The sequence below is a fragment of the Vicugna pacos genome, chromosome 7 (assembly GCF_048564905.1).
Source record: "Vicugna pacos chromosome 7, VicPac4, whole genome shotgun sequence".
Lineage (NCBI taxonomy): Eukaryota > Metazoa > Chordata > Mammalia > Artiodactyla > Camelidae > Vicugna > Vicugna pacos.
In genome coordinates, this window is record NC_132993.1 from 37,026,593 (window position 1) to 37,054,516 (window position 27,924).

Here is a 27,924-nt window from a genome sequence, read left to right on the forward strand (position 1 = left end):
TAGAAATTTCCCCTTAAGAATCAAGAAATAGTAGTCTGCCACATCAAGAGGAAAACCACACAAAAACAATCTTCTGTGAGAATTCTATTTTCATCTGTAAAGAGGTTGCTTTGACAAGAGTTCCCTTCATTACGTTTTTAAAGTCCTGAACACTTTCTTTGCATACAGTGCCCAGTCATTCTAGACCATGTAACTTTCTCATGTTTGTATCTAAATCTAGCTAATTAAAATCAACAAATGTCCCCCAACTTTTATTTCAGTCCACCTATCCAATGAATTGTGAGTATATTCAGTATTAAGAACACAATTTCTGTATGGCAAAAAATATCAGCATTCTCACCTCTCTTCCTTAATTTAGCCCACATACTATGAAGTTTATCTTAATTAAAAGGGTGGCTTTGTTTTTAAACTTGAGAGTACTATAAATGGTCTATTTTCAAAGACAGAATATGAATGAAAAGCAAAAATAGATTAAGAATTATAATTTGAGGATTAAGCTATACATATTTTAAAAATCACAATGAATGTCTTTTTTTCCTTAAGCCTACTAAATGAAACTGGGATATCATCCAGATTACATTTCTTATTATATGTCAATCCAGGCATTGCCCCTATTACAAAATTAAAAGACTCCCAGTCTATAAAACTATTTTGTGTTTGTCTGAATTGCACTGCTTTATGATTAAGGAAATGAAATTACATCAGGTAAAGAATTAAGTGTGTAAAACATTAATACATTCATCACTGAAAAAACCATTCACCATTTCTCCATGAGTTCATAGTATATGATTTGACAGTAGTATGCTTTTTATCTATAAAGTATTATTTCTCTAAACTCCAATAGCATTTGGTTTATACATTTCTTACATCACTTATCACATTAATGATTCACAGTGCAGTTAACTTGTATACTTTTGTCTTCTTCTGCTATTCCCTTAGTGTCTACATTTATCTCTACATTCTTCCCTCAAACATCTAAAACAGTTACAGCATCCATAAAATTGAATAGCCTCACCTTCAAATATACCATAAATCTCCTCAAATTCAGGCAAAAAATATTCTTTTAAAAAATATTCAGTAACACAAAAACTCTTAAGAAAACAATTTGCCAATATGTGTCAAGAGCCACAAAATGTTGGAACACTTTGCTACAGTAATCTTACTGCAGAGACCATAAACAAATAAATAACGATACTGCCCTTTGCTCTCAATACACATACACAAACCCTGTGTGTTTGAAGATCTTCATCACCATGTTATTTGTAAAACTTAATGTTCACTGGTGGAGAAATAAATTACAAAAACTAAGATATATTCAGTCACAAATTATTTTCATTTTGCTTTTCTGCTTTTCCTAATTTCTACAATAAAACACATTAACTTCATTACAAAAGCACTTAAAAAATGCAGATAAAAAAACCTAGAAGGAAAACAAAAATTTAAATAGTAGGTATGTGATTTTTTTCCTTAAACTTTCTCTGCTTTGGTTAAATTATTTCTTTGAAATAAAATTCACATAACATAAATTTCATCAGTTTTGAAGTGCATAACTCAGAGGGTTTTCTATATTCACAATGTTGGGCAAATCATTGGCTAAATTACTTTTATTACTGAAAGTAAAGTAAAAATACAGAGCTCAAGGAAGAATTTTAAAATATCACTCAAAGCATTTCAAGTGTCCAACATATCTTAACTTCAGAATTAAGCATAACACTACTAAATGCCCTTGATACAAAATGCGCCTGAACAGCCTCGATACAAAATGTGCCAGTATTACTTTTCAATTTTTTAAAATAACTCTGGATGTTATTACATCAATTCAAACACCAACAAGAAGGTGGGGGGAAGCTATCTACTACGGTCAATGTGTCACTGACTAAAAACCTCCTGAACTTTTACTAGTAAGTCATATACAAAAAACACATTATGACAAACGTTGAATCCCTAAAATGGCTAAACTAGCATGTTCTAAGCTTCTTTTCACCATCAAAAAAAAAAAAGAAAAGAAAGAAAGAAATGTCAATGATATAGGTCAAATACACTACGACAACAAAGAAAACCTCTGCTACAAAATTTTTGCAAAGCTTAAGATTATAAAAATAATCAAACTATGAATTTTATTTTCAAATAATTCAAAATGACAGATTTAATATCATTTGCTCTTCAAAATATTTTCTGGTTAGATAAAGCAATCTATATATTCCTGAGTTCTACCTCCTTGAAAGATTTGAGTAAAATCAGGATCTTACAATTAACATTTTATTCTCAGAGCACAGGCAAGTGTAATTAAGAAGCATACAAAGGACAATAAAGTTTCAAGCTCAAATGAGTTTGACACTTTGCTGAATTAGAGACCTAAGTGTCTTCATTATTTGATATGCCTGACATTGGGTTTTAAACTAAATTTTTAAACAAAGATTCAAAATCAAGAATTCCAACTCTTCATCTGAGGGCAATCAAGATCTTCATAATCTAAGCTTGCACTATTATAAAGTTACATCTTAGGGGTCAGATAGTAAAGTCAATGTGCAGTGCAAATTAATCTTGAAACTGCTCTCTGAATCATCTATAAACACAATTACATATAAACTGACAACCTGTTTTTCTTCCTGCACTAAAACAGATACCTGTTTCTTTGAGCACATAAGAAGTAACTAGTTCATATTAGCGTACCTAGACTAACTCAGCAAGGTAAGATGCTCACATATGAAAGTACGTGGAAGCTGAAAATGACTGGAGGAATAGAAAATTAACCTCTCTCACTTCATGCTCACCCTAAGCCAGTCACTCATTCCAGTGGAATGACAGGATAAAATTGCCTGCACAATTTAAGATCTCTAATTCTCATTCATTTCCTCTTTCTCTCTGTCTCTGTCTGTTCCTCTGTCTGTTTAATTTTTTAGGGAAAACAGACTATCTAGTTGAAATCATACAAGTTCAAGGCATAATGGATGCACTCTACTGAACCCTGCACTACATCCAGTACTCCCAAATGGGCTTCTGCATAGTGCTTAAGAACACACCAGACTGTGAAACAGTCTGCATGCCTCAGTTTCTTCAACTCTAAAATGGAGATAATAATAATACGTACATCATAGGGTTGTTGTTAAGGACTGTATGAGTTACATACATAAAGTATGAGTACTTTATGTACCTGAAATACTGCCTGGCACATAATAAGTTATGTAGGTCCTGGCTATTGTTTTCCCACTGGACTGCCCACTTAATGTCTTTCCCAATTATAGTCTTCAAAAATCTGCCCTACCACAGCTTCTTTATCCAGTCATCTGTCGATGGACACTTAGGTTGCTTCCATGTCTTGGCTATTGTAAATATTGCTGCTATGAACACAGGGGTGCGTGTATCTTTTCGAATTAGTTTCCTCCAGATATATACCCAAGATTTCTGGATCACAGGGTAAGTCTATTTTCAGTTTTTTTAAGGAATCTCCATACTGTTTTCCATAATGGTTGCAACAAACTACATTCCCACCAACACTGTAGGAAGATTCCCTTTTCTTCAAACCCTCTCCAGCATTTATGGTTTGTGGACTTATCAACGATGGCCATTCTGACCTATATGAGGTGATACCTCATTGTAGCTTTGATTTGCATTTCTCTGATAGTCAGCAATACTGAGCATTTTTGTGGTATATATATGTATATATATATATATGCACGCACAGACATACACACGAATACTACTCAGCCATAAAAAAGAATAAAATAATGCTATTTGCAGCAATATGGATGGACCTAGATATTAACATACTAAGTGAAGTGAGACAGAAAGAGAAAGAAAAATACCATATGATATCATTTGTGTGTGGAATATTAAAAAAAAAAGACACAAATGAACTTATTTACAAAACAGAGACAGACTCACAGACATAGAAAACAAACTTATGGCTACCAATAGGGGAAAGGAGGTGAGGAGGGATAAACTGGGGGCTTGGGATTTGTAGATACTAATTATTATACATAAAATAGATAAAACAGCAAGGTCATAGGGTATAGCACAGTGAACTATACTCAATACCTTATAATGGCATATAATGAAAAGGAATATATATATATATATATATATATATATATATATATATATATATGTATGTATAAATGGATCACTATGCTGGACACCAGAAATTAACACATTGTAAATTGACTATACTTCAACTAAAAACAAAACAAAACAAAAAAACTGCCCCAATACCTCCTCCTCAAATATGGCACTAATAATCTCCAACCAGGGACAAGATCTCCCATACCTTTAAATGTCTATGGCTCAATTTCTGTATGGACTCTACTAACACATATTTACTTCCTGAAAATGTTACTTATCTTTTTATGTATACTTTATGTTGTCATATAAATTATAAGCTCCTGTAAGGGAGAAAATATTGGAATACGCATCATAACTCTTTTATATAAAAAGCCACTCAAGTAAATACTCAATAAATATTGCTTATGAGGCAAGGTTACTGGATAAAGGTTTTCCAACAAAGGACAAAGAGATAAAGAAATCAAACTGTTAAATACAGATACTCAGTTTGTATCAATGTATAAATCTCAAACCAAGATCTATCATAAGAGCCAAAACTGTTCTAAGCATAAATCCCAAAAATAACAACTTACCTCATAAGGAATAGCTTGTAGTCTCTAAGTTAAGAATATTAAAGCCAAGGTTAGTTTTAGCTTTCTATAATTTATAAACAACGCTGTCAGATTTGGCCTTAAGTCTAGAAAACACACAATGTATTAGACACTTACTAAAAGGTAACTATGTGTTATACATTGCAACTATGTAGGTGAAAAGATTTAGACCCTGTACTCAACAAGTCTATACAAAGATAGCTAATTAAACAGTAATGTTCAAGGTATAATGGGGAAAACAGAGTAACAATATTAACACCCATTCTCCTTCATCCTCAGTTGAAGTCTTATCAAGGAAGAGAAAAAACAAAAGCTGTAGTTGACAAAAGCTCTGGCCAGAAAAACTAATAAATGAGATACATTCAGAAACTGCATACATTCTCTAAAAATCAAAATCAGCTAATTATTAAATATTTTTCACCTGGAAAACTGTCACAGAAATTTTAAACCAAATATCTGGCCTTGATTCACAGATATTTTATTCCATTAGGATACATTTTAAAATTATTCTTTAAAGTAAATTTTAATGTCAAATTTGGGGGAGAAATTGCTATGGTTCTAATGGACCTAGGAAGTTTTCTTACAAATTAAAAAATAATCTCATATTTGTCTACAGTTTGTTATTTAAGAACACTAACATTACATACATAAAGGTAAGATGTATTTCTTCATATATAATGATCATGATTACAAACCTATGGAAGAAGAGGTATGTATGCTATGCACATTTTATCCATCTGTCTAGACCCATCTTTGCTCTACAGCAGCAATTTGTAAGCTAGGTGTACTATGCTTCTTACTCGACCAGAGAAAAACAAGTTAGCCAACTCTACCAAGTATCAAGTTTGCAGACTTTGAACCTCCAAGTTTTAACTATGCAAATTATTATAACGCAGATGTTTCCAAACAGCCACAAACTGACCCTCAGGTAAAATATTCTCCTCGGTTGATAAAATATTCTTCCCTTCAATGGAGTATTTCATACCTAATTCAATTAATCTAATTCAACACCAAAATAAACATACCAGGAGTTGAATGTAATTAGTAAAATTTAATGTGCACTACATAAAGGCCCAGTCAGCATCAACTCAATTTTCTTTGTCAAGAATAGTCAATCCTATTCTGCCTTTCACCTTCCTAAGACAAATAAAGAAATACAACAAAATTGCATCAAACTTAGGAGTTTCAGTGAGGTGAAAATACTATAAAGCCAATTAAGACCAAAACTGCCATTTAAGATTACTAATTTTATATATGGTATAGTATTTTTTCACATATAATGATGATGTTATCAACCTACAGTCAAAATACCCCTTGACAATCTCTTAAAATGGACTATAGGCAGGGGAAGGTGTTCATAGGATACAACACACCCATGAGAAAAATGAGACTGAATTAAAGAACAAGGAGAGTCATATTTTATTCATTCCAGGGCTTATACTCAATGAATGAATTCCCAGGGTAGTCATTTGCATGATTATGATCCTCTACATCATCCCTCTTTTTCAAATTCGGAGAATATATGTTTAAGTTCAACACTCATGTGGTATGACTCTACTGCACTATATGAGCCAGAGAATAAAATTATCCTGGAGTAATAAGTAACCACCAGATGCTCTCTCCTTTCATAGCATTATCAACTGAAGAGAAGTTCTTGTACGCTCTTTCACCACCACCCCCCAACTACTTCTTAACTTTTACTTAGTTTCCAAAACTGTGCCATCTACAAAAAAAAAAAAAAAAAAAAGAGAGACAAGAAAGTACTTAAATCCCATCATGCCACCAAGTTAAATTTTTAAATGTATTTGCACAACAAAAGAAAACATATAACACATGATCTCTGCAGTTACTTGGGCTACTGTTCGCAAATCATTCTGAGCAGCTCATTAATAGTTTAAAACTTAAAGTCAAAACCCAGTTTTAGTGAGAAATCATATCTTACCCACAACCATAAGTGTGAATTCAAACCCTCTCTTCACTGATTTTCTGTATACTTGATTTGGGAGATTTGCAAATCCCACATAGCCTTCAAGGTTCTTCTGTTGCTGAGAAAAGCAAAAAAGGGTCCAGTTATTTATGTTTCCACAAAATGCTTCTGTCACACTTTCAAATTCCCTTCATTAATTTATTTTAGAAAACTCAAACTGTTATTCACATGGCAAATCAAACTGATTTTATAGTGTTACTAATGAAAGCATTAGTTACTTGCAGCAATGGACAAAATGAATTTAGCATGATTGACCAACAGTATAATAGTCAAGAATAAAAACCCAAGGGAGTAAAATAAAAATTAAAGAAACCTGCCTCAGAGCAAAGATTTTAATCTATAGTGAGTTAGTAATAATAACATTCTCACCAATCAACCAAAAAAAAAAAAAGAAAAAAAGATTTTTCACAATAAAAAATTCAAATCCCTTAAAATTATATTAAGAACTCTTTTTAAATATCCCCTTGGCTCATACTAATTACTACAAGCATGAGTTTCTTGAAATTTGTCTTCTAATTCATGAAATAAAATCAAAATGTTAAATTCAAAATTTTTCATAAACTCTTAAAAGCTCTCATGATCAATGTCAATCAGTAAACAATATCTTTCAAGCTATTATACCAGTTCTAATTATGTCACTTCAAAGTTTTCACATGATCCTGCTGCCTCCATAATCAGGGACAGGTTTGAAAGTAAGTTTTAATTCAGTTTTCTGTATGGCTTTTAATTCTTGATGACTTCAACATAGTTTCATGAGTAATTCAAAGAAACCTACTTCTAAAATGGGTGTAGTAAGTCTGATTTTCAACTTACCCATTGGTGAGAAAAACTGTCCATAGTTCAGACCATCTGAATGAGTAGAGTCTTACTGATTAATTTTACTTAGAGGTAGGTCTTATTCATCATTAAAATATAACAGCAAAATGTTCCTAAGAGATGCACGTTTCTCTTAAAGGTTTTTGCCACATTTAATTCTCATCCAAAAAAACTCATACAAGATTAAAGTATTAATTCAATACATTTGGATTTAACAAAGAACAACAATCTGCATTCCTCACTAGTTCTACATATGTAACGAAGTATTTCATCCATACCTTTTATCCTTTTTAAAAATCCATATAAACTAATTTTTAAAACAAAATGTTGAGAAGATAAGTAAGCCAATTAAACTAAAAAGCTAATTTTAAACATACTAATTAGAATACTGATCAGAATATAAGGTTTTAAAATCAAATACTTGAAAGCCTATGTGTAGAGATAAAATTTTATGTATTATATTTAAAGCTTCCTTGTTTCATACTTCATCCAACTGTAACTGAAATTTAAGTTAACTTAGACTGAAAAAAGTCTCTGTATAAATTATGTAGTATACTCACAGCTACTTTGTAAAGAACACATTTCCATCATTCCAGTGTTCCAGATTCCAACAGAACAGATCCACAGAAGAACAGTAAACAAGGAATTCCAAGAATCATACATGGCACATTCAGCCCGAACAGGAGAGGAAAATCCATTGGAACACAGCAAAAAATAGAGGGGAAAAAAATTAAAGTTACTTACATGTAACTCAACAAATTAGAGGTAAATTACAAATAAATTGAAGGCAAACATTTTTCTACTCATGTCAGGTATTTCTAATCCATTTCATCAGCTCGCCTGATGAAATACAGAACCAAAGATCTATCTTTTTATAAAGGACAATTACTATACTCTGCACCTGAAGTCTTATAAGAAATGGTGGAAAGCTGTAAAGTATGAAGCTTCAAGAAGGTATAAGGGATCAAATTTAAATTCTAAGAAGAAAAAATGTAAATTTTATACAATTTTGCTTTGTCAGTCATAGATTAAGACAGCCCAGATCAAATAAATACAAATGTTTTAGCTAAAATCTTTATACAGTGCTGTATTTCAAGTAATTAAAGTTCAGAACTGGAAGAAATGCAGACTTGTGGATAAAGGAAAGGGAAGAAAGCTAAAGACGGCAGGCAGTAACAAATGGAAAGATGAAAGTAAATGTGAGCTGTGAAAACTGAAAGGTAACTAACAGAGCATAGAGAAGAAAACAGACTATCCCTGGACAAAAATGTCTGTGAAAAGGGTACATCTTTATTCTATACTAAACAAATCTGTGAGTTTTGTTCACATGAATTATATTACAACCTAGAATACATGATGATGATTATTCAAGTGTCACCTTCACAGAGAGGACTGCCCTGACCACCTTATCTAAAATTACAACCCCACTCCTAATCTCAGCACTTTGCTGTTTTATGTTTTTGTCTTTTGCACTTCAACATACATTTTACAAATTTTGTTTATTGCAATATCCACCTGACTCTGCCTCCTAGAAGAATGTAAACTCCATCAAGCTATAGATTAAATGAATTATATAAATTGTGGCATCAAAAAGAGGAAGGCATCTGGGAGAGGTGAAGAAGTTTCAGAGAAAATATTTTAGGTTACAAATTCAAGGAACCCACAAGGCAAAAGGTTTAAAAAAATGTCTGAATCTACCCATGTCTTATTCATTGCTTTATCCTCAACTCCTAGGACAGTCTTAGGCACACAGTACAATTAGGGGATTGAATAAAGAATAGGGGGGAAAGCATTCCAGGGCAAGCAGTGGGCCCTAAAGTGGGGGTGAACTTGGCACTTTGAGGAAAAAGAAGGTACATCAACTACAATAAAGTGAGGTAGGTGACCAGGGGATAAGTGATAGAAAACGAGGTCAGGGAGGCAGGCAGGGGCCAGATCATGTGGGATCCAGCCATCACAAGAAATGTGGATGTTATTTTAGGCATGATGGGAAGCCACTGGAGGGTTTTACCTAGGCAAGTGACCTGACCTGATTTGTGTTTTAAAGATAGCTCTCACGGCTAAGAGAAGTGGAAATAAGAAAACTAGTAAGGAGCTTAACTGCAATAGTCCAAGAAAGAAAGGATATACTAAATTTGGGTGGTATGGATGCAAGGAGAGAGAAGGATTCAGGATACACTTTGAAGGAAGGATTGCCAGGACATTGCTGGTAGATTAGATGTGACTGGTAAAGAAAAAGAGACCAAAGATAACTTCTAAGTACTTGGTTTGAACAACTCTAGGGAAATAGACAAAAAAGGGGAGGAAGAAATTGGGCAGTGAGAGCCAAAATCACCAAAATCAAAAACAGCTTTGAACATGTTAAGTTGGGGTATCTATTACATATTCAAGAAGAAATGACCAGTAGGCAGTTAAATATATGAATTCAGAAATGCCAGGGTTGGTTGGTGCTGAAAATACAGACTCAGGAAACATAAGCATATAGACAGTTATTGGGAGAGGACTGGATTCCCAAAAAGAGCTTATAGATAAAAGGAGGTTTAGACAGCATCCTGCAGCACTCCAACACAGAGATGTTAGGCAGAGAAAAAGTGAGAAACATCAGACAGTGAGGAGGAAGGAAAACGAGGACTGACTCAAGGTCACTCAACTGCGTTAAATGATACCGAAAATACTGAAAAGCCAAATGAAATACCAGAGATGTGAACACATAATTTGTAAATAAGGTTACTGGTAACTTTAGACAAAATCAGTCTTAGTAACATAGTGAGGAAGAAGAGTGAGGCTGAGAGTAAATAATTCTTTGTACATAACTATTGTAACATTTTAAATAATTTCACATTTTAAATTATTTTAAATTAAAGTATGTTACTTGCCAGTTTCCCCATATGACTGATTTCCCAGGGGGAGAGAATCATGTCATATTCATCTCTACATTTCTAACAAAGTGCTGATATACAGGAGTTATTAAAAATTGATAAATGTAGCATCAAAATTTCTTCTGAGGAAGAAACTGTCTAAACACAAAAGACAGAATTAGGGAACACACTAATAACGTAACATTGTTGACTAAACCATACAAACTTTCCACATTTCATAAGAATCTTTCCTTACCCAAAATTCTAAAATCAACCACAGTCTGTAATTCAGAAGACTTAACCACCCACTGATTCTTTTTCTGCACAAATAAAATGTTCACAGTGCCAGCATGAAACATAATCTCTGGATAAAGAAAATTATTTATAGATGAGTATTAAAACTGTGACACTTAAAAGCATGTGAATGTAGATAAAAGTATATTCACCCAGCTTCTAAGAAAATAATTTTAGTAGTCTTTTAAGAGTATTACTTGATTTCAAACATAAGAACACAAGAAACAGTTATCGAATCATTTTTTCTAAAAGCATATATTTACAAAATCTTTTAGTTACTATCTAAAAGATATGCCAAATCTCTATGTCAAAATTTATATTTAAAAAGATCAAGCTACAACAATTCCATTGCTTGCTGTTTCACTACCTGCAGAAAAAATCGACTTAAATACAATATGCAGTAATTTCAGTGTCTAACTTCCCTAAACTTACTTCTAGAAATCAGTTATATTCAAAGAACAAGATGCTTCAAAGGGGTTTCAACTGATAGATTATTGGAATCCTTGATATTTGTTTATATTTTCTTGCCATTTGAATCCAATTATTTTAAATGTTTGGAATATTAATATTTGCTTTAACAAATTTTCCAAAAGAAAAAAGCAGCAACTTATTTTGAAAACTGCTAAACATACTTTTCAGTAACAACAACAACACCAAGTTGCAATAGATTGACAAAAGTCAGAATCAGAGGAAAATTAAAACATACTGTTGGTAGGATCTACTGTAAACTGTCAACTCTCCCCACCTTTACAAAATGAGATGTTCAGCCTCAAATTACCTAAATATGACCAGAATTCTATTTTTCTCCTTAATAACTGCAATCAAAAATAAAAATAAAAATTAGGCTACAAAGATCCAAGGTTTACATCAGTAACTTAAAATTTCAAAGGTAACATCTGGTCTTTCCTAAATAACTTCAAGTTCAACTGAACCTCTTTGGATTTTAAAACATAGATGAATTGTATACTGTTTACACACTAACAAAAATAATTAAATTTCTTTCTCATAAAGTTTATTAAACTCTAAATACAAAAGACTACTCACTACAAAAGGAAAAAATATTAACATAAATTTGTCTACTTATTATTTCTAAAAGCCTTACATCATACACATAGACATAACTGTCTAGTGCCTGTTTATAGTCAAAAGCTACCATCTCTTACATAATTCAAGGGGAAAGTTAAAGGATCTCACTATTCAAACATTTTAAACATAAGTGGCATATAAACACCTAGATTTTAGATTTAATATAACAAGGACACTAAGATGCTACAAGATCACATAGGCTTGTTCTAAATGTTGGCTTTGCTGCCCCTTCCTCAATTTCCTCTAAAGGTCATATCTTAGTTTGCATGCCCCCAGCTCCTCCCTTTTTACTGAGATGAACAGTTGTGTACGAATGGAACCAACTTTTACTTTCTTAATGTTATTCTGGATTCTTGGTTAATCTGTTTTAAAGATTTTAATATTTAATTCTATGAAAACATGTAAGAATGAGACAACTTAAACTTTAATTTTTTTTCTTTACTCTCAACTTGAAATTCAGAGCTCTACTTACAGAACTGCTGATCACTCTCATCCATTTAACGTAGTTACTGGAACCTTACAATTTATGTATTAGTGATTAGATATAAAAGATAAAAAAAAAAGTCCCTGCTTATGAAACTAAGAATCTGAGGTCAAGTAAGTTAGAAGATAATTATAGTAACACAGTGATAAATAATATAATGGAGGCAAGCACAGAAAGACAGCTATGAGAAAAAGTAAGGATGCTTTGTCCTATCCTGAGATCAGATCCTTTAGATCTTGAAGGACTTGCAGGCCTTAGTCTGATGAGAAAATGTTGGTATGTGCTGGAGAATATGGGTCTCGGGCAGGCTAATCGATAACTGCAAAGACACAAAAGCAAGAGGAGACCGTGGCTCTTTATGGTAACTACAAATAGTTCAATACAACTCATTATCAGGGTCCAGGAGCTACAAGCAGGAAAGTTAAGCAAAAGGCAGATCATAAAGGACTTTGTAGGCCACACTAAAGAACTTAGATTAGACTTCATCTTAAAAAGTTATGGAGAGCATTAAAGGATCTGAAGCAGAAGAATGCACAGTTACATCAATTCACATGCCGACTCACAGTCATATTTTAGAAAAGTGCCACTAACAAGAATATTGAGGATGAACTGGAGGAGATAATGGTAGCAACCCCAATATCTGTTGCAGTAGCCCAGGGAAGAAATTAGGACCCGAATCAAAATAGAAGTAGTGGGAATGAAGAGAAATCTAAGTTAGAATTTTACTATCCATTAAGGTAGCCACTAGCTACATCTGACTACTGAACATCTGAAATTTAGCTAGTCTGAACTGAGATGTACTCTAAGTGTAAAATACAAACCAGATTTTGAAGACTTAGTATGGAAAAAAAATGAAAAAATGTCTTAATCTTTATATTGATTACACGTTGAAATAAAATTTTATGTATATAGATATTAGGTTATACAAAATATGATACCTAAATTAATTTCACCCATTTTACTTTTTAAATGGGGCTACTAGAAAAGCTTAAATTACATACATGGCTTGCATTCATTTCTAACAGACAGTGCTGGGTTAGATGTTAATGAGTCTCTGTAACTTGTGGGGAGAGTAGTAAGACTCACATTTCTGAATTTAGGCTGAGCAACTGGATTAATGGTGGTATCAATCACTAGAAGCAAAAATCATCTGAGTTTAAGCTGCTTAAATGGGCTTTAGGGAGATAAATGTCTAGTAGACAGCTACATATATAACATAACCGTTAAGTTAGAAGTTCTAGAATGTCTAGGTTAGGCAGATATTAACATTTTATGTCATCAACATTTAAATGGTACAGCAGCCATGAGTTTGAGTCCAAATATAGTATACAAAGTAGGAAGCTGATCAGCACCAACGCCAACATCTCACCACCATCATCTACACAAACCTAGGAAGACTGAGGAAAGTAGTTCTTAGAAGCAGTTCAAGAAGGTCAATTATAGTGGTCTCTTTCAAGAAGTGATCAACTGTACCAAATACTCTGGCGTGGTTAATATAAAGATGTGTAAACAATTCTTTCTGAATGCTTATCTGTGAATAGAAGAGCAATAAGGTAGAAGCCAGAGGACAACAAGGGGTTAAGGGAGGGTTTGAAGAATTAAAAAAAAAGGAGAGTTGCAAGTTTAAATGCTAACAGTTTATATTTCCCCGGAGGGGAGGAATTTACTTTTTATCAAAGGTTCATTTAGTAATTCCTATTTCCTTTATGATCTATATACCGTATCAGTGATAGCTCTTATTCAGTGTATCCTTTCTAAGATGGAAATTTAATTAGATATGCATTTGTAATGAAATATTTCAGTGACTTAGGAATATGTACAATCACATGCACCTGATATTTAATCAAAGGTAAAAAGGTAGCATTTAGGATTAGTAATTTTACTGCTAAGACTGAGCATTACTTATTTTCAGTTGAGCAAAGAATATTAAACTACTTACATTATGCTATTATTTGCCCTGGTCACTTAATCCTACAAATATTTCACAAAAAATATAAATAGAAGCATATGTTAAGTGTGGGCAACTGGAACCACATCACATTCTCTAAATAACCATGAATTAATGAACAACCGTTTACATTTATACTCTCTAAAGACGTAATTCAAATATATTTTGTTTGTTATTATTATTATTTTTGTTAACTCAAATCTTTTGGCAATAGAATTTCTGTTTATTGAATCAAATGAATTCTTGTGCATAAAAATGTATTAAAAGCTATAAATTGCTAGACAAATGTTAGCTGTCACCATTACAAATGTTTATAATAAGGACTTCCAATTAAAGAAAGAGTATGACACAGTAAAACAAGCTCAAGGAGGAGTAGATTCAGAAGCTAGAGGGACTCTCTTGATCTAGGATACTACCACCATAATAGATTAGAGGAAAGAGTTTTTCATGATGAATAATTACAAAACCTTGTTAAAAGTTTGAGCTAATAAATGACAATTTTATGCAAAAAATCATTTTATGCTTGCAGTTTCCTTTATTTACTGAACAAATAATTACTGAGCTTTTCTGTGCTAGACCATATTCTAGGTGCTTGGAATGTATCAGTTAATAAGAACAAAGATTCCTGCCATTATTGTACTTGCATTCTGGTGAAGAGAGAGAGAAAATTAACAGTAAACAAGATTAATTAGCCAGCTGTAATGAGTATTACAAGGTAAGTGCTATGGACATAACTGAAATTAGAAAAGGTATCATTAGGAGCCTGTTTCGGAGAAGAGAAGTTTTCAGTGTTAAATAGGCCTTGTTAAGAAGGTAAATTTTAAGCAAACACTAAAGAGATGAGAGAGTTAAAATTTATCTGATGTAAAAAAAAGTACTGCAAGCAGAAGGAACAGCTAAAGAAAAGCATAGTATGGGAGCATGCTAGATACAAACTGGAATGAAGTAATCAGAGGACCATGAAGCAGTAGATAGTTCAGAGAGCCAATGTTGAAGGGGAACAATCACATAGGGCCTTATTGCTGCCACGAGGACTTTGGATTTTATTCTAAGTGAGATCGGATGCCAATGCAGAGTTTTGAGCAGAGGAGTGACTCGAGCTGACTTGCATTCTAGCTTGTATGCTGAGATTACACTGTAGGGAATAAGGTTAAAAATCCATGCAAGAAATGATTAAAGATGGGATCAGGGTGAATGTGGTAAATAGTGGCCAGATTCTGAATATGTTCTATAGAACCAACAGCATGTGTGAGGGGTGTTTTCCAGGTTTCTAGACAGTTCTTGGATTCCATATTGCTAATTTTGTTCTTTGTGTTGAGGCCTCTGGGCATCCTCTTTGGTCTGATGAGCCTTTGTCCGTCATTCCAAGTTTCAAAGACATGCTTATCTGCCTGGTACTGATATACCCTCCCTCAGTACTGCTTACCTGATTTCAGATGTTCAGTTTCATCATTTGAATCCTTATCTGGATTTAGCCCTCCATCATGCCCATTATTTGCCTGATTCCTGTTAATCTTTCAGCCTTTTTGGCCTGATGTCCTTATCTTGGAATCTGTTATTAGCTGTTATCTGTGGTACAAATGCTCACTATAGTCGTAATTATTACTAATTCATCAGTTAAGCCGCAATGGAGGGAATGGGCCAAGAGTTATACAAGACGGAAAAAAACCTAGGGGGAGAAGAGAATTTTGATCTTACAATTCTCTAGCCAAAGAAGCCCCTATTTTGGCATCACTTTAAGCTGAATAAATTGTGCCTGCAGAATTTATATATTCAAGAAGGTTGTCAATATTTATGACATCCTTTCTCTTATATAGGACCATAAAGTCCACTTGGCTATGGAAACAATGCTGAGTTGAAATTCCTTAAATCAGAAGCATTTTGAAATTTCATTGTTTTGTAATTTGGTTAATGGATAACTGAGATATATAAACAGTTGTAAGTGAAATAAAATTAATAAATTATTTATGAAAATAAAAAATAAATAAATACATACACACATACATACATACTAACAGAAAAGATTACCTGGACAAATGGCTGATGAAAGGAAGGTAAACTAGAATACAGATAACATTCTGTGGAGTGGAGGACAGGATTTTCTCTAAACACCAGGGAGAAAATCACCTGCTAATCCCAACTGAGGTGGGATGGACTAGAGAAATTTTAGAGGTAAGGATCTGAATCAGCAACCACAAGAACAAAGAGAGAGGCTAGAAAGGAATACACAGCATGCAGCCAAGCAATTCTGTTTACTAGTTTAGGCTCAAAACCTCAAATCTGTGTGACTGTATCTCTGAAGCCATAGGATCTTTTACTCCAGTAGCAACTCATAACTTGAATGTAGGCCAATAGGCTGTAGGATTCATCTGAAGCTGTTATTTCACAGAAAAGGTGCATAAAATTAGTGGTCAAAGGAGCTGACAAGTATGGTTGAAGTGATTCAGCGAACAAAAATGCAGAGAGGGTCAAGGATCAAAGGTAGGAAGTAAGGAGGTGAAACAGCTAAAAGAATGTGAAGTTGTGGATAGAATGAACCATACAATTAAGACTTTAGAGGTGGAACAGAAGTTCCAGATGATGACCATATGGGGCCATTAAAATGATGGTTCAACCACAGTCCAGACACTGTGAAGCTAAATTACTAAACAAGTTTTACACATGGGCACTAAAAATGACCCAGAATGATAACAGAGCTTGGAGCAGAAAGAAAAACTAAGTGTTTGGTGCCATCTTCAACAAATAAGGAGAAACCAGGAATGCAGTAACTGACAAATCTAAGAACAGTGAGAAAATACTATTATTAAATAGCATAAGCTTTAAAAAGCAGGGCTTTTTTAAAGGTAGGATGGTCTAGAGTCTAGACAAGCACTGTCTGATAGAGATGTAGGGTGAATGACATAAGTAACTATAAATATCCCAGTAGACACATTAAGGAAGTAACAGTAAAAAGGTGAAATTAACTTTAATGTCTTATTTAACCCAATGCATATACAATATTATCATTTTAACATGCAATCAATATAAAAATTATTATGACTCATTTTACATTATTCATTATTCTACATTCTTTTCCTCTGCAATAATCTTTGAAATGCAGCATACCTTACTTAGGACTAGCGACATTTTAAGTGCTCTGGAGCCACATGTGGTTAGTGGCTACCATACTAGATATAGAAATAGAACATTTCATAGATACAGGACATTTTCATCACTGCCAAAAGATCTACTGGAGAACACAAAATTAAATAAATAGTAGCACTTAGTAGTGGGTTAGGATGTGAGAAAATAGGCACTCTTGTACATGACTTGTGGAACATAAACTAAAACCACTTCCCTGAATATCAATTTGGCTTTGTAGACCAAAAGCTCAAGTTTTCATGCTCTCAGACCCAGCAAATTCCACCTCCATGAATTTATAATCTCGGGACAATATAAGATATAGAAAAGAACACTCAACAAAGCACTGTTAATGATAGTGAAAAATTATAAGAACCAAAGTTTCAAAAACAGGTGAAACAAATAATTTATTATGGCACTCCCATACATTAAAATATGCAGCCATCAGAAGTGAAGTTTTAGAATAGACATAACAGATGACAATACACTGAATGGAAAACTATGATTAGACAGTACAGTAGTATTCACCTTTAAACATTCTCTTATGTATACATTGGAAAACAATTAAAAAGAAATAGACTTCAGTGACATTAAAGAAATTAGCTAAGTAAAGACCTCAGAAAATTCTCTCCTTTATTAAAAGTAATGAGAAAACTGGAAAATTTGTTAAAATCAACTACTTCCAAACTCCACAAATTAACAAGATTTGCAGCAATCCAAAGAGTGCTTATTCGAGAAAAAGGGCTGAATCTAATAAAAACAGCAGCTCTTGTTGCATTTTAACTTACCTATCCTATCTTCCCCTCGCCAGCTCTACAGTAACTTTGACAATCAACAGCATGCAATCATGGCAAAAACCAACACCATGTCAACAACTGGAAGAGGCAGAGTGGACTCCTTCAAAGCCCCATTCACAAAGAACATCATTTGATGGTTCCCTGGAAGATCCTACAAATAAGCACTAAAATAACCAGACTTCAGTAATAACACATGATAAAGAAAACAGACTTTACAGAATTAGTTCCCAAAAAGTCACTAAGCAAACAAACAACAAACAGCAATAATAAACCTCCGGGGGGCACAGGAGAGAATCTGACCAGAGATGCCATGTTGTACTGTTTAAAATGTCCAGTTTTCAAAAAAAACTTATGAGACATGCCAAAAAACAAACAAACAAACAAAAACAAACCCCCAAAACAAGAAAGTATAACCCATATTCAGGGGAAAAAAAAGCAGTCAATAGAAACTAACTCTGAAAAAACTCAGACATTAAGCAAAGACTTTAAATCTACTATTTTAAACATGTTCAAAGGACTAAAGGAAATCATGTCTAAAAAACTAAAGTATAAGAACTACATTCACCAAATATAAAAGGTCACAAAAGAGGTAGAAATTATCAAAAAGAACCAAATAAAAACTCTCAAGTTGAAAAGTATGATAACTGAAATGAAACTTCACCAGAGAGGCTCAAAAACAAATCTGAGCTAGCAGAAGAAAGAATCAGCAAATTTGAAGATAGATCAAATAACATTTACCAGTCTAAGGAACAGAAACAAAAAGGAATAAAGAAAAAAATGAACAAAGCCAGATACTGTGGAACAAAACCAAGCATACAAACACATACATGATAGGAGTCCCTGAAGCAGTGGAAGAAAGGAAGAAAGGAAGGAGGGAGGGTGGGAGGAAGAGAGGGAAAGAGACAGGGAGAGAAAGGGAGGAAGAGGCAAAAGTAAGTTTGAAGAAACAATGGCAGGAAACATCCCAAGTCTGAAGAAAAACATTAGTTTATAAATCAAAAGCTCAGCAACAACAAACAGGAAAAAAGCAAAGAGATCCATATCCAGACACATCACAAACTGTCAAAAAAAAAACAAAAACAAAAACAAAAACCAGAGACCAGGAATCAGGAAAGCAGCAAGAGAGACTCAAATGACCATAATATACAGAGGACTCTTAGTAAGAATAATGACTGACATTCCATCAGAAACCACAGAGGCCAGAAGCAGATGGATGATATATTCAACATATAAATCAAAAAGATTGTCAACCAAGGCTTCAATACCTACCAAAGGCATCTTTCAAAAAATGAAGGCAAATTTAAGACATTCTCTGATAAGCAAAAACTGAGAGAATTCCTCACAATCAGATATGCCCTACAAGAAATACTACATAAGTAAATTAAAAAGATAATACAAATATAATTTTTATTTGCCACTCTTTTCTTCTACCTGACTTAAAGGAGAACTTCATGAAGCTATAATTATCACGTTGTGTTGTTGGGTTTATAAGGTAGAATGAAGTAGTTTGTATGACACTAAGAGCACAAAGGAAGTAAAAGAAAATGAAAGTAAACAGGAGCAAAAAATTACTATATTCTATCAAAACTAAGTTGGTAATAACCCAAATTACAATGTTATAAGTTAAGATATTAACTGAGCAATCCCCAGGGCAATAAATAAAAAGACAAATAACCTAATTAAAAATTGGGCAAAGCACTTTAATAGACATTTCCCCAAAAACAGATATACAAGTCGCCAATAAGTACACAGAAAGAAACTTAACGTCATTAGCCATTAGAGAAATGCAAATCAAAACCACAATGATACCACCTCACTCCTACTAGAATTGTTAAAAACAGACAGACAATAACAAGTATGGACATAGATGTAGAGAAACTGAAACCCTCAGATGTTGCTGATGGGAATTGAAAATGCTAAAGTTGCTTTGGCAAACCATCTGGTAGTTCTTCGAAAAGTTAAATATATAGTTACCCTATAATCCAGCAATTCTATTCCGAAGTATATATCCAAGAGCACTGGAAGCATAAGTCCAACATAAAAATTTGTACTTAAATGTTCTTGGCAGCATTATTCAGAATAGCCAGAAAGCAGATAACCCAAATGTCTATCAGCTGATGAATGGATAAACAAAATGTGGTATTACCTATACAATGAAATATCACTCAGTAATAAAAAGGTATGAGTATTGGCGCATGCTACCATACAGATGAACGTTGAAAACATCATGCTAAGCATAAGAAGCTAGTTGCAAAAAAATAAATATTGTATGATTTCATTTACTTGAAATGCCCAGAATAGGAAAATCTATAGACATGAAAAGTAGATTTGGTTGCCAAGATCTGGGAAGAGAAGGGAATGGAGTAATTGCTAATTAAGTACAGGGTTTCTTTTGGGGCTGATGCAAATGTTCTCAAATTAGATAGTGATGATGGTTGCACAACTGTGTGAATATACTAAAAATGACAGAATTGTTCACTTTAAAGGTGCAAATTTTAAGGTATGTGAATTATATCTTGATAAAGCTGTTACCGAATATGTAGTGCCCTATAATACCTTTCATATGTAATTTTTATATCTCCTTTCCTACATGTATCTTCTCACTTGTGCAGAAAGATAGGAAGAAACTAAAAACTAACCAGAAACTATTAAGACTGGTTACTCACATGGATGGGTGGTCATATGGTAGAAGAGGAAAATGAGAACCAAGTAAAAGAGACAAGAGGTAGGGGGTACATTTCTGGACATACTGCTTTACAGAGTTGACTACAAACACCACAGTACTGTTTCACATACCTCAATGAAAAAAATAACTGAAATCATCCAGGATGTGAGAAAACCTCAAAATAGACTAGAAACAGTAACAAAATTAACTATTTCAAATGAGTAACATAAAGCCAATGAACAAGGTGGGTAAAAAGAAAACATACATAGCTGTGGAAAACAGTATGCTGACTGTATAGTATAAAAGTAAAGACAAAAGAAAGTATACACAATACTACACTCTAGTAAAGTGTATTTACAATAGCAATTCTGAAACTACACTTACATGTATACCAGAATTGAACAAATAAGTAAATAAACTGTAGATGAGGGCCAGGTTTTACACTGTTGGAGAAAGAAATTACAAATAAGGAAAAGAGAAAGGTTAGACTAAACCTTGTGTTAGTGGATTGGAACTGATGTATCAGTATGAATTCATGGTTTTTTAATATACATGTATATACATACTCATAACACATGCAGATACATAAAGAAATTCAGATGTGTGTATGTACACAAAAATATTTCTTAAAGCTATCCGTTCAAAACACCTAGAAGCAAAGACACTCCAAGAGCAATGAGCACTTCTAGTGCCGAGATCTTGGTTTCTAAGTACTATTCTGAAATAAAAGGAACCTGGACTCCTTGGAGAAATGATCAATTCTAGGGCCAGGGCTTAGGGAAGAAAAATAAAAGATGAACCAGAAAGTAAGGAAGTGTTCCCAAAAAATGATGGGGCATGTTGAAATAAGAATAGGAGCTAACTTCAAAGAGCTCCTAATGGTCAAATTCATGACAATTTGAGCAATAAACAATGATAAAATTAATATTCATGTGTCTAAAATTAATAATTGAATGAATGAATACATGAGATAGAACAGCTCTTCCTTACAAAAGAATTCCCATTAAAAAAATGTAGCATAATGGAAACAGAAAATCACTATTAAGGCAACAGCATAATAATAATTGTGACAGACAAATTATTGACAGAAAGTAGATAAAAGTATGATGAGACATAAGTTACTTGCATAGTTCAACAAAGAACTAGTATCTAAAATACACAACTCAATTAGACAAAAAACCCAACTTAAAAAGGGACCAAAGATTTCAACTGACCACCGAAGACATACAGATGGCAAATAAGCACATAAGATTTCCAACATCATTTAAAGATACACTTTAAATGTGACATGATAAAAGTTGAAAAAGGTAACAAATACTTTGTACAATACATTCAGAATCCAAATTAAATTTACTATGGAAATATGTGGATCCAAACCACGTCCTTTTTCCTCACCCCCAAATCAGAATCTGAAAGATAGTTTCAGGTAAGAGCAGAACTACAAAATGGGACTGCAAAAATAAGGAGGAGGTGGTAAGGACACATTTCACGCACTTAATCAACAAGTTCCTCTACTTAAAAAAAAAGTGTTGAAGAAGCAAGATAAAACAATAGTTAGAACAAGGGGAAGAGGTGGAGCCATCTTAGTTGACACTATGCTCCATAAGTCAGTAAGAAAATAAAGTAACCCTAACAGGCAATTTAACTTTAGGCCTCATCAACAGACTTATATAGTATGCAGAGGGACACAAAAGATAGATTTATTCTGATCTGTAATTTTAAGATCACAAGATACTCATTTCAGTTCCTGGTATTGGATATATACCAAATGAAGAAAGTCCAGAGGGGAGTAACAATGGTTGGAGGGATATAACCCCTTGTCATATAAATGTTTAAAGGAAATGGAAAACCTAAAGGCTCTACAAAAGATTCAGGGAGAGAGCTGTATTCAAACTATTGAATAATAATATTAAAAAGAGAAATCAGACTTATCTTTTTGGTCCTAAGAAGTAAATGAGAACTTATGAATACAAATATCAAAGACAGATACATATAAAAATAGGAAGAAAAAAATTAACAGTGACAGATATTCAAAGACAAAATATGCTACCTCAGAAGGCAGTGAGCTTCTAACAGGCTAGATCAGCTCTGTTCTTTAGAAATATAACACAAGCCACTCATGTAATTTCAAATTTTCTAGATGCCACATTTAAAAAAGCAAAAAGAGACAAGTAAAATTAATTGTAATAATATATTTTAATTCAATATACTCAAGACATTGTTTCAGCATGCAATTAACATAAAAATGAGTTAGAGATTTTATATTATTTTTTTCACAGTATTTGCAAAATCCTCTGTGTATTTTATCCTTACACCAAATCTCAGTTCAGACTAGCAACACTTCAAGTGCTCAATAGCCATATATGCTCATGGCTACAGTACTAGACAGTCATTTGACAGGTATGCTGCAAGGAAAATTAGAATACTATTTGCATAATTAGATTAAATAACTTAATACATCTTCCAATCCTGAGATCTTGTGAAAATAGAAGAATAAGAAAAGCAGTATCAAGAACATACAATTTTTAAAGGATTTAGTCCATTTTAATCAGCTACTACTGTGCCTTGTACACTCATGACATATATGCACTCTGTACACAACACAGCAGTTCTGTCAAAGAATTCAAATTATTTCCACTACATATCTCTCAAACTAGCTTCTTGAAGACATCAAAGCCACTTCTTATCACAATACTGAATTCCACAACTCATAAAAGATATTCATCTTAGCATTACTTGCTTAATAAAAAGAAGTGTAAGTAGAAATGAAGTATTTGTTGTTACCTGTTTTTAAATTTTTTTTTTCTATAGCTTGCCTACATTACACCACCACATAGGAAAATAGAAATTCAACTCTTGCTATGGACCAAATTATATACACCCCAATTTTTATGAGGAAGCCTTCACCCTAATGTAACTATACTTGGAGAAAGGGCCTTTAAGGTTGTAAGAGTGGGGCCCATCACATGGAACTGGTATTATTACAAGAAAAGGAAGAGACCCTAAAGATATCTTTCTCCCTCCATGAGGGCACAGAGGAAAGGCACTGTGAGGACACAGTAAGAAGGCAGCCACGTGCAAGCCAGGAAGGCATCTTACGAGAACCCAAACCTGCTGGCACCTTGATCTTGGACTTCCAGTCTCCAGAACTGTGAGAAAACAGAATGTCTGTTGTTTAAGCCACCTTACCTACAGTATTGTTATGGCAGCCCTAGCAAATACCAGAAAATACTTTTTAAAACTATTGCAAACTAAACTATGTTACTATTTAAATTATTAATAAATTTTGATAAATGCTTCTATATGTTTATAAGTTTACTCTACAACAAAAGATATGAAAAGCCTGCCTTGTTGAGATAGTGAAGCAACCAAAGTAACTTGATACCTCAAAATGGCAAACTCTAATTTATCCATACCCAAGGTCTTCAACTTACATTTCATTATAAAAACAATATTCTACTCAAGATCAGTACTATATATAATAAAGGTATAGAGATCAATGGAAGGCTCAAAAAGGCATGTCACCCATCGCAATACTGCAACACTACCCAACTACAAACATTTGTAGTATTAAGCATGAATAATAATTAACTCATAATACATAAAAAAAAAAACTGATAGTGCTGTTACCTATGAAAAGAATAGTCTCAAAGGAGTTCAAGGTAAGAGGAGGATGATCAGTCTCAGTTGGGAAAAGTTTGCCAGAATAAGTTTTGAGCGGGACCTTCCTTAATAGATGGATACAACTTCAAGGTAGGTAAGAACAGTAAAAGCAGAGGCAAGAACACAGAACATGATCTGATCTCAACAGAAGGGAAGAGCCAACCAAGGAGGTGCTAAAATGACTGCCTAAGTTTTTAATGAAAGAGCATAAAAGAGAATCATAGGGCAGGACAGTAGTTCCCTCTTATCTGAAATTTTGCTTTCCAAACTTTCAGTTACCCACTTATCAACTGAGGTACGAAAATATTAAATGGAAAATTCCAAAAATAAGTAACTGACAAGTTTTAAATTGCATGCAGTTCTGAGTAGCATGATGAAATCTCGCAACTTCCTGCGTTGTCCTGCTCCATCCAGCCCTGGACGTGATTCATCCCTCTGTCCAGTGTACCCTGCCCTTTAGTCACTTAGCCTTCTCAGTGATCAGGTCACCTGTGACAGTACTGCAATGCCTGTGTTCAAGTGACCGTTATTTCATAATTTTACTTAATAATGGCCCCAAAGCACAAAAGTTGTGATACTGGCAATTAAGATAATGCCAAAGAGAAGCCCTAAGTACTTCCTTTAAATGAAAAGGTGAAAGTTTTCGATTTAATAAGGGAAAAAAAATCATATGCTGAGGTTGCTAAGATTTATGGTAAGAAGGAATCTTCTATCTGTGAAATTGTGAAGGAAAAAGAAATGTGTGGTAGTTTTGCTGCTGCACCTCAAACTGCTGGTTGGGTAAGCTACATCAACTGTCAAAGCCTTAGACTGGGATAAAATATTTGAGGTTATTATAAGGTATATATGAAATAGTCGAAATATTGAGCACTTCACATACAATAAGTAAAATAAATGACAGTTGTTATAGTGGGTGTGCAATAGACAACAGCTATAATTAAGGCCTCTGGGCTTTTATCTTGTTGTTAAATGGCTTCCAAACCTGGGTGTAATCAGAAGCATCTAGGGAGCTTGATATACACATACCTGGGCCCTAGCCTGGAAGTAGGGAATTAGAATCTTGCTGATAGGGCCCAGGAAATAAGTCTTTTAAACAAAAACCTTACAAACCTATACTATAAATAATAAAAAGATATTTAAAAGTCTACAATAGGCCAATTATTTTATGAAAATAGTGTTTTAGTACAATAATCTTATAAAGATTTATTAAATGCAGTGAGAAAAGGCAGTAAGACCAACGAAGAAACTCCTCAAATAGGAACGTCTTTTGTTCACCCTGGTTAGATTTAATTTGTTAAATGGAATCCACTAGTAACAAGAATACCTATCCTTTAATTAAAAAGCAATGGACTCTCCCATCCCTACCCAAAAGCCTTCAATACAGTTTCAAATAAAAATGTTTCCATCAAGCATAAAACATTTCCCTTATTCCCTCACTCCTGGCTGGTATTAATGTTGATGGTGCATTTATCTCATATACCATGTTGTATATGCATGGTTTTGATATTATTTCTGCATTTGCTCCAGGTTCATCAAATGTTCAACTTTCAAAAAGATAGGGGTTGCAACTTTTCAAGTCTAAAATTATTCCAAAATTTCAAAAAAAGAAAAAAAAAAAGAGGAACTACATCTATGTAATTTTTTTTTAACAGCACAGCACAATGATCAAACACAAACAAGTATTTCTGGTGGGTCTACTTGTCAGATAAGTCATTCCAGTCACAGCACAAAACCAAATATTCCTGATAGTAATTTCAATAAGTTCAGTACACTCTACTGAAAGTAGGGAAGCTAATCAGTTTATACATAACAACTATCACTCCAGTAATATAGGAAATGTAAATTAAAACAACAGGTTTAAGGTACTAAACTAACAAATACCCTAGAAAATAACTGGGGAAAGCAGAAGAGGTTTAAAGACACTCTTTAAAATACTATTTATAATTCTGAAATACTGAAACCATAAAATGTTTCAAAAATGATAAAATGGCCAGACAAATTAGGATATCAACATTAGAACACCATATACATACTTAAAATAACCTGTATATAAATTAATACACCAAAAAGTACTATTAAATATTAAGTAATACCTTGATTGTGTATAAAATTTATGAGTGTACAGACTACTTTTGCATATATTACCTCATAACACATAATTCACACCAGAGGTTATCAACCCTGAATGTCCATCAGAATTACCTAAAATACTTAAAATACAAATTTCTGAGCCCCACTTCACACCAAATGAATTAATGAGCCTCCAAGTGTGTTAAACGTTAGAAGTGTTTCCAATACTTAACCAAAGTTAAGAACCACTAACCACTAATATACCACTAATTACAACCTTAAAACAAACAAACAAACAAACATGTAATCAAGAAAACAAACTGAACTTCAGTGACTGAAATAATTTAATGGCTTTTTTCCTCCTGGTTAAAAAGGAACTAAGAATACTTACTAAAATTTTTAAAATTAAAAATGATTTAAAATGTTGATGTCTGAAGGTATCTTGGTTACTGAAAAAATTTTCCTTGAATAGACTCCAGAATGCTACATGTAACAAATGAGGTGGTACCCTCGTTATTTTAATAATTAGTATAAACAGAAAGCACTAAAAGAAAATTAAGATTAAGATTGTGCCTCTTCTTACACAAATAATGCTGTCACTTCAAATATTTCCAGTATTCTCTAAAACTGATTGACAATATACAACAAAATCTTCCTCAAAAAGAAAAAACTCTGATTACAATCTGAACGAACAACATGAATATATAAGGACACAAAATATCATTCATGTAAAGAAACACTAGCATGACCCTTAGTCTGAAATAGCTACTGATGTGAAATCGATCAGCAAAAAATTTTAATAACTAAGTACTTCAGCACTACTCAAGAAACTGGTCACCTCAGTCTAACTGTGAAGGCCACATAAGTCACATGAATCACTTTACTCTAATTTCTTTCAACTATGCTCACCAAACCCAAAACACCAAGTCTTAAAAAAATAATACCAACAAATTTACTGACCAAAGTAAAGTATAGCTTTCATTCAATATAGCAGATTCAATTACTAAACATAAAAATTCAAAGCACAAATGAGTAACTTTACAAAAACCTTAAAATGTTTATTTTCCATCCTAGATGTCTCTCCTAGTATTGAGATTCCACCAGACATGCCCACTTATCTGTCCTCCAGGCCTCTGAATTTCATGTTTTAAATTACCTATTTCAAGAAATGATATTTACTCATCACCTACTCACTCACTCAAGCCAGAAAGCTCAGGTATTATGGATTCATTACTCACTACCTACATCCCCTCACATACTACTTCCCTCACAACCATCCCCTACATTTCATGCCCTTTGCCACTGCCCTAGTTCTGTCCTTTATCTTTTAGTCCTAGGACTGCTAAATTAGCCTCCTGAAATTTGATAGCCCCATTTGATGCTTTATCTATTCCTACTGGAATTATCACAATGCTCATAGTTACTACTCTTCTTCTTTTAAAATCCTTCAATAAAGATTTTTTAAAATCCTCAGCACAGCAACA

The 27,924-nt window shown here is 33.4% G+C and overlaps 1 protein-coding gene across 3 annotated transcripts in view; it reads right to left on the minus strand.

Annotated features, from left to right (window-relative positions):
* SEPTIN7 (septin 7) overlaps positions 1–27,924 on the minus strand; it is a 96,826-nt gene that overhangs the window by 62,213 nt on the left and 6,689 nt on the right. Inside the window, exons 1-2 of one of the 3 annotated variants that reach the window (XM_072964682.1) lie at positions 8,016–8,140; positions 6,595–6,697 (exon numbers count right to left, since the gene is read on the minus strand). In XM_072964682.1, coding sequence (XP_072820783.1) covers positions 6,595–6,604 — 10 coding nt within the window. In that variant the 5' untranslated portion in view covers positions 6,605–6,697; positions 8,016–8,140. Of the gene's footprint in view, positions 1–6,594; positions 6,698–7,452; positions 7,472–8,015; positions 8,141–27,924 lie in introns of those variants that run through there. The other 2 variants (XM_072964681.1, XM_031674314.2) reach the window with 2 other exon arrangements.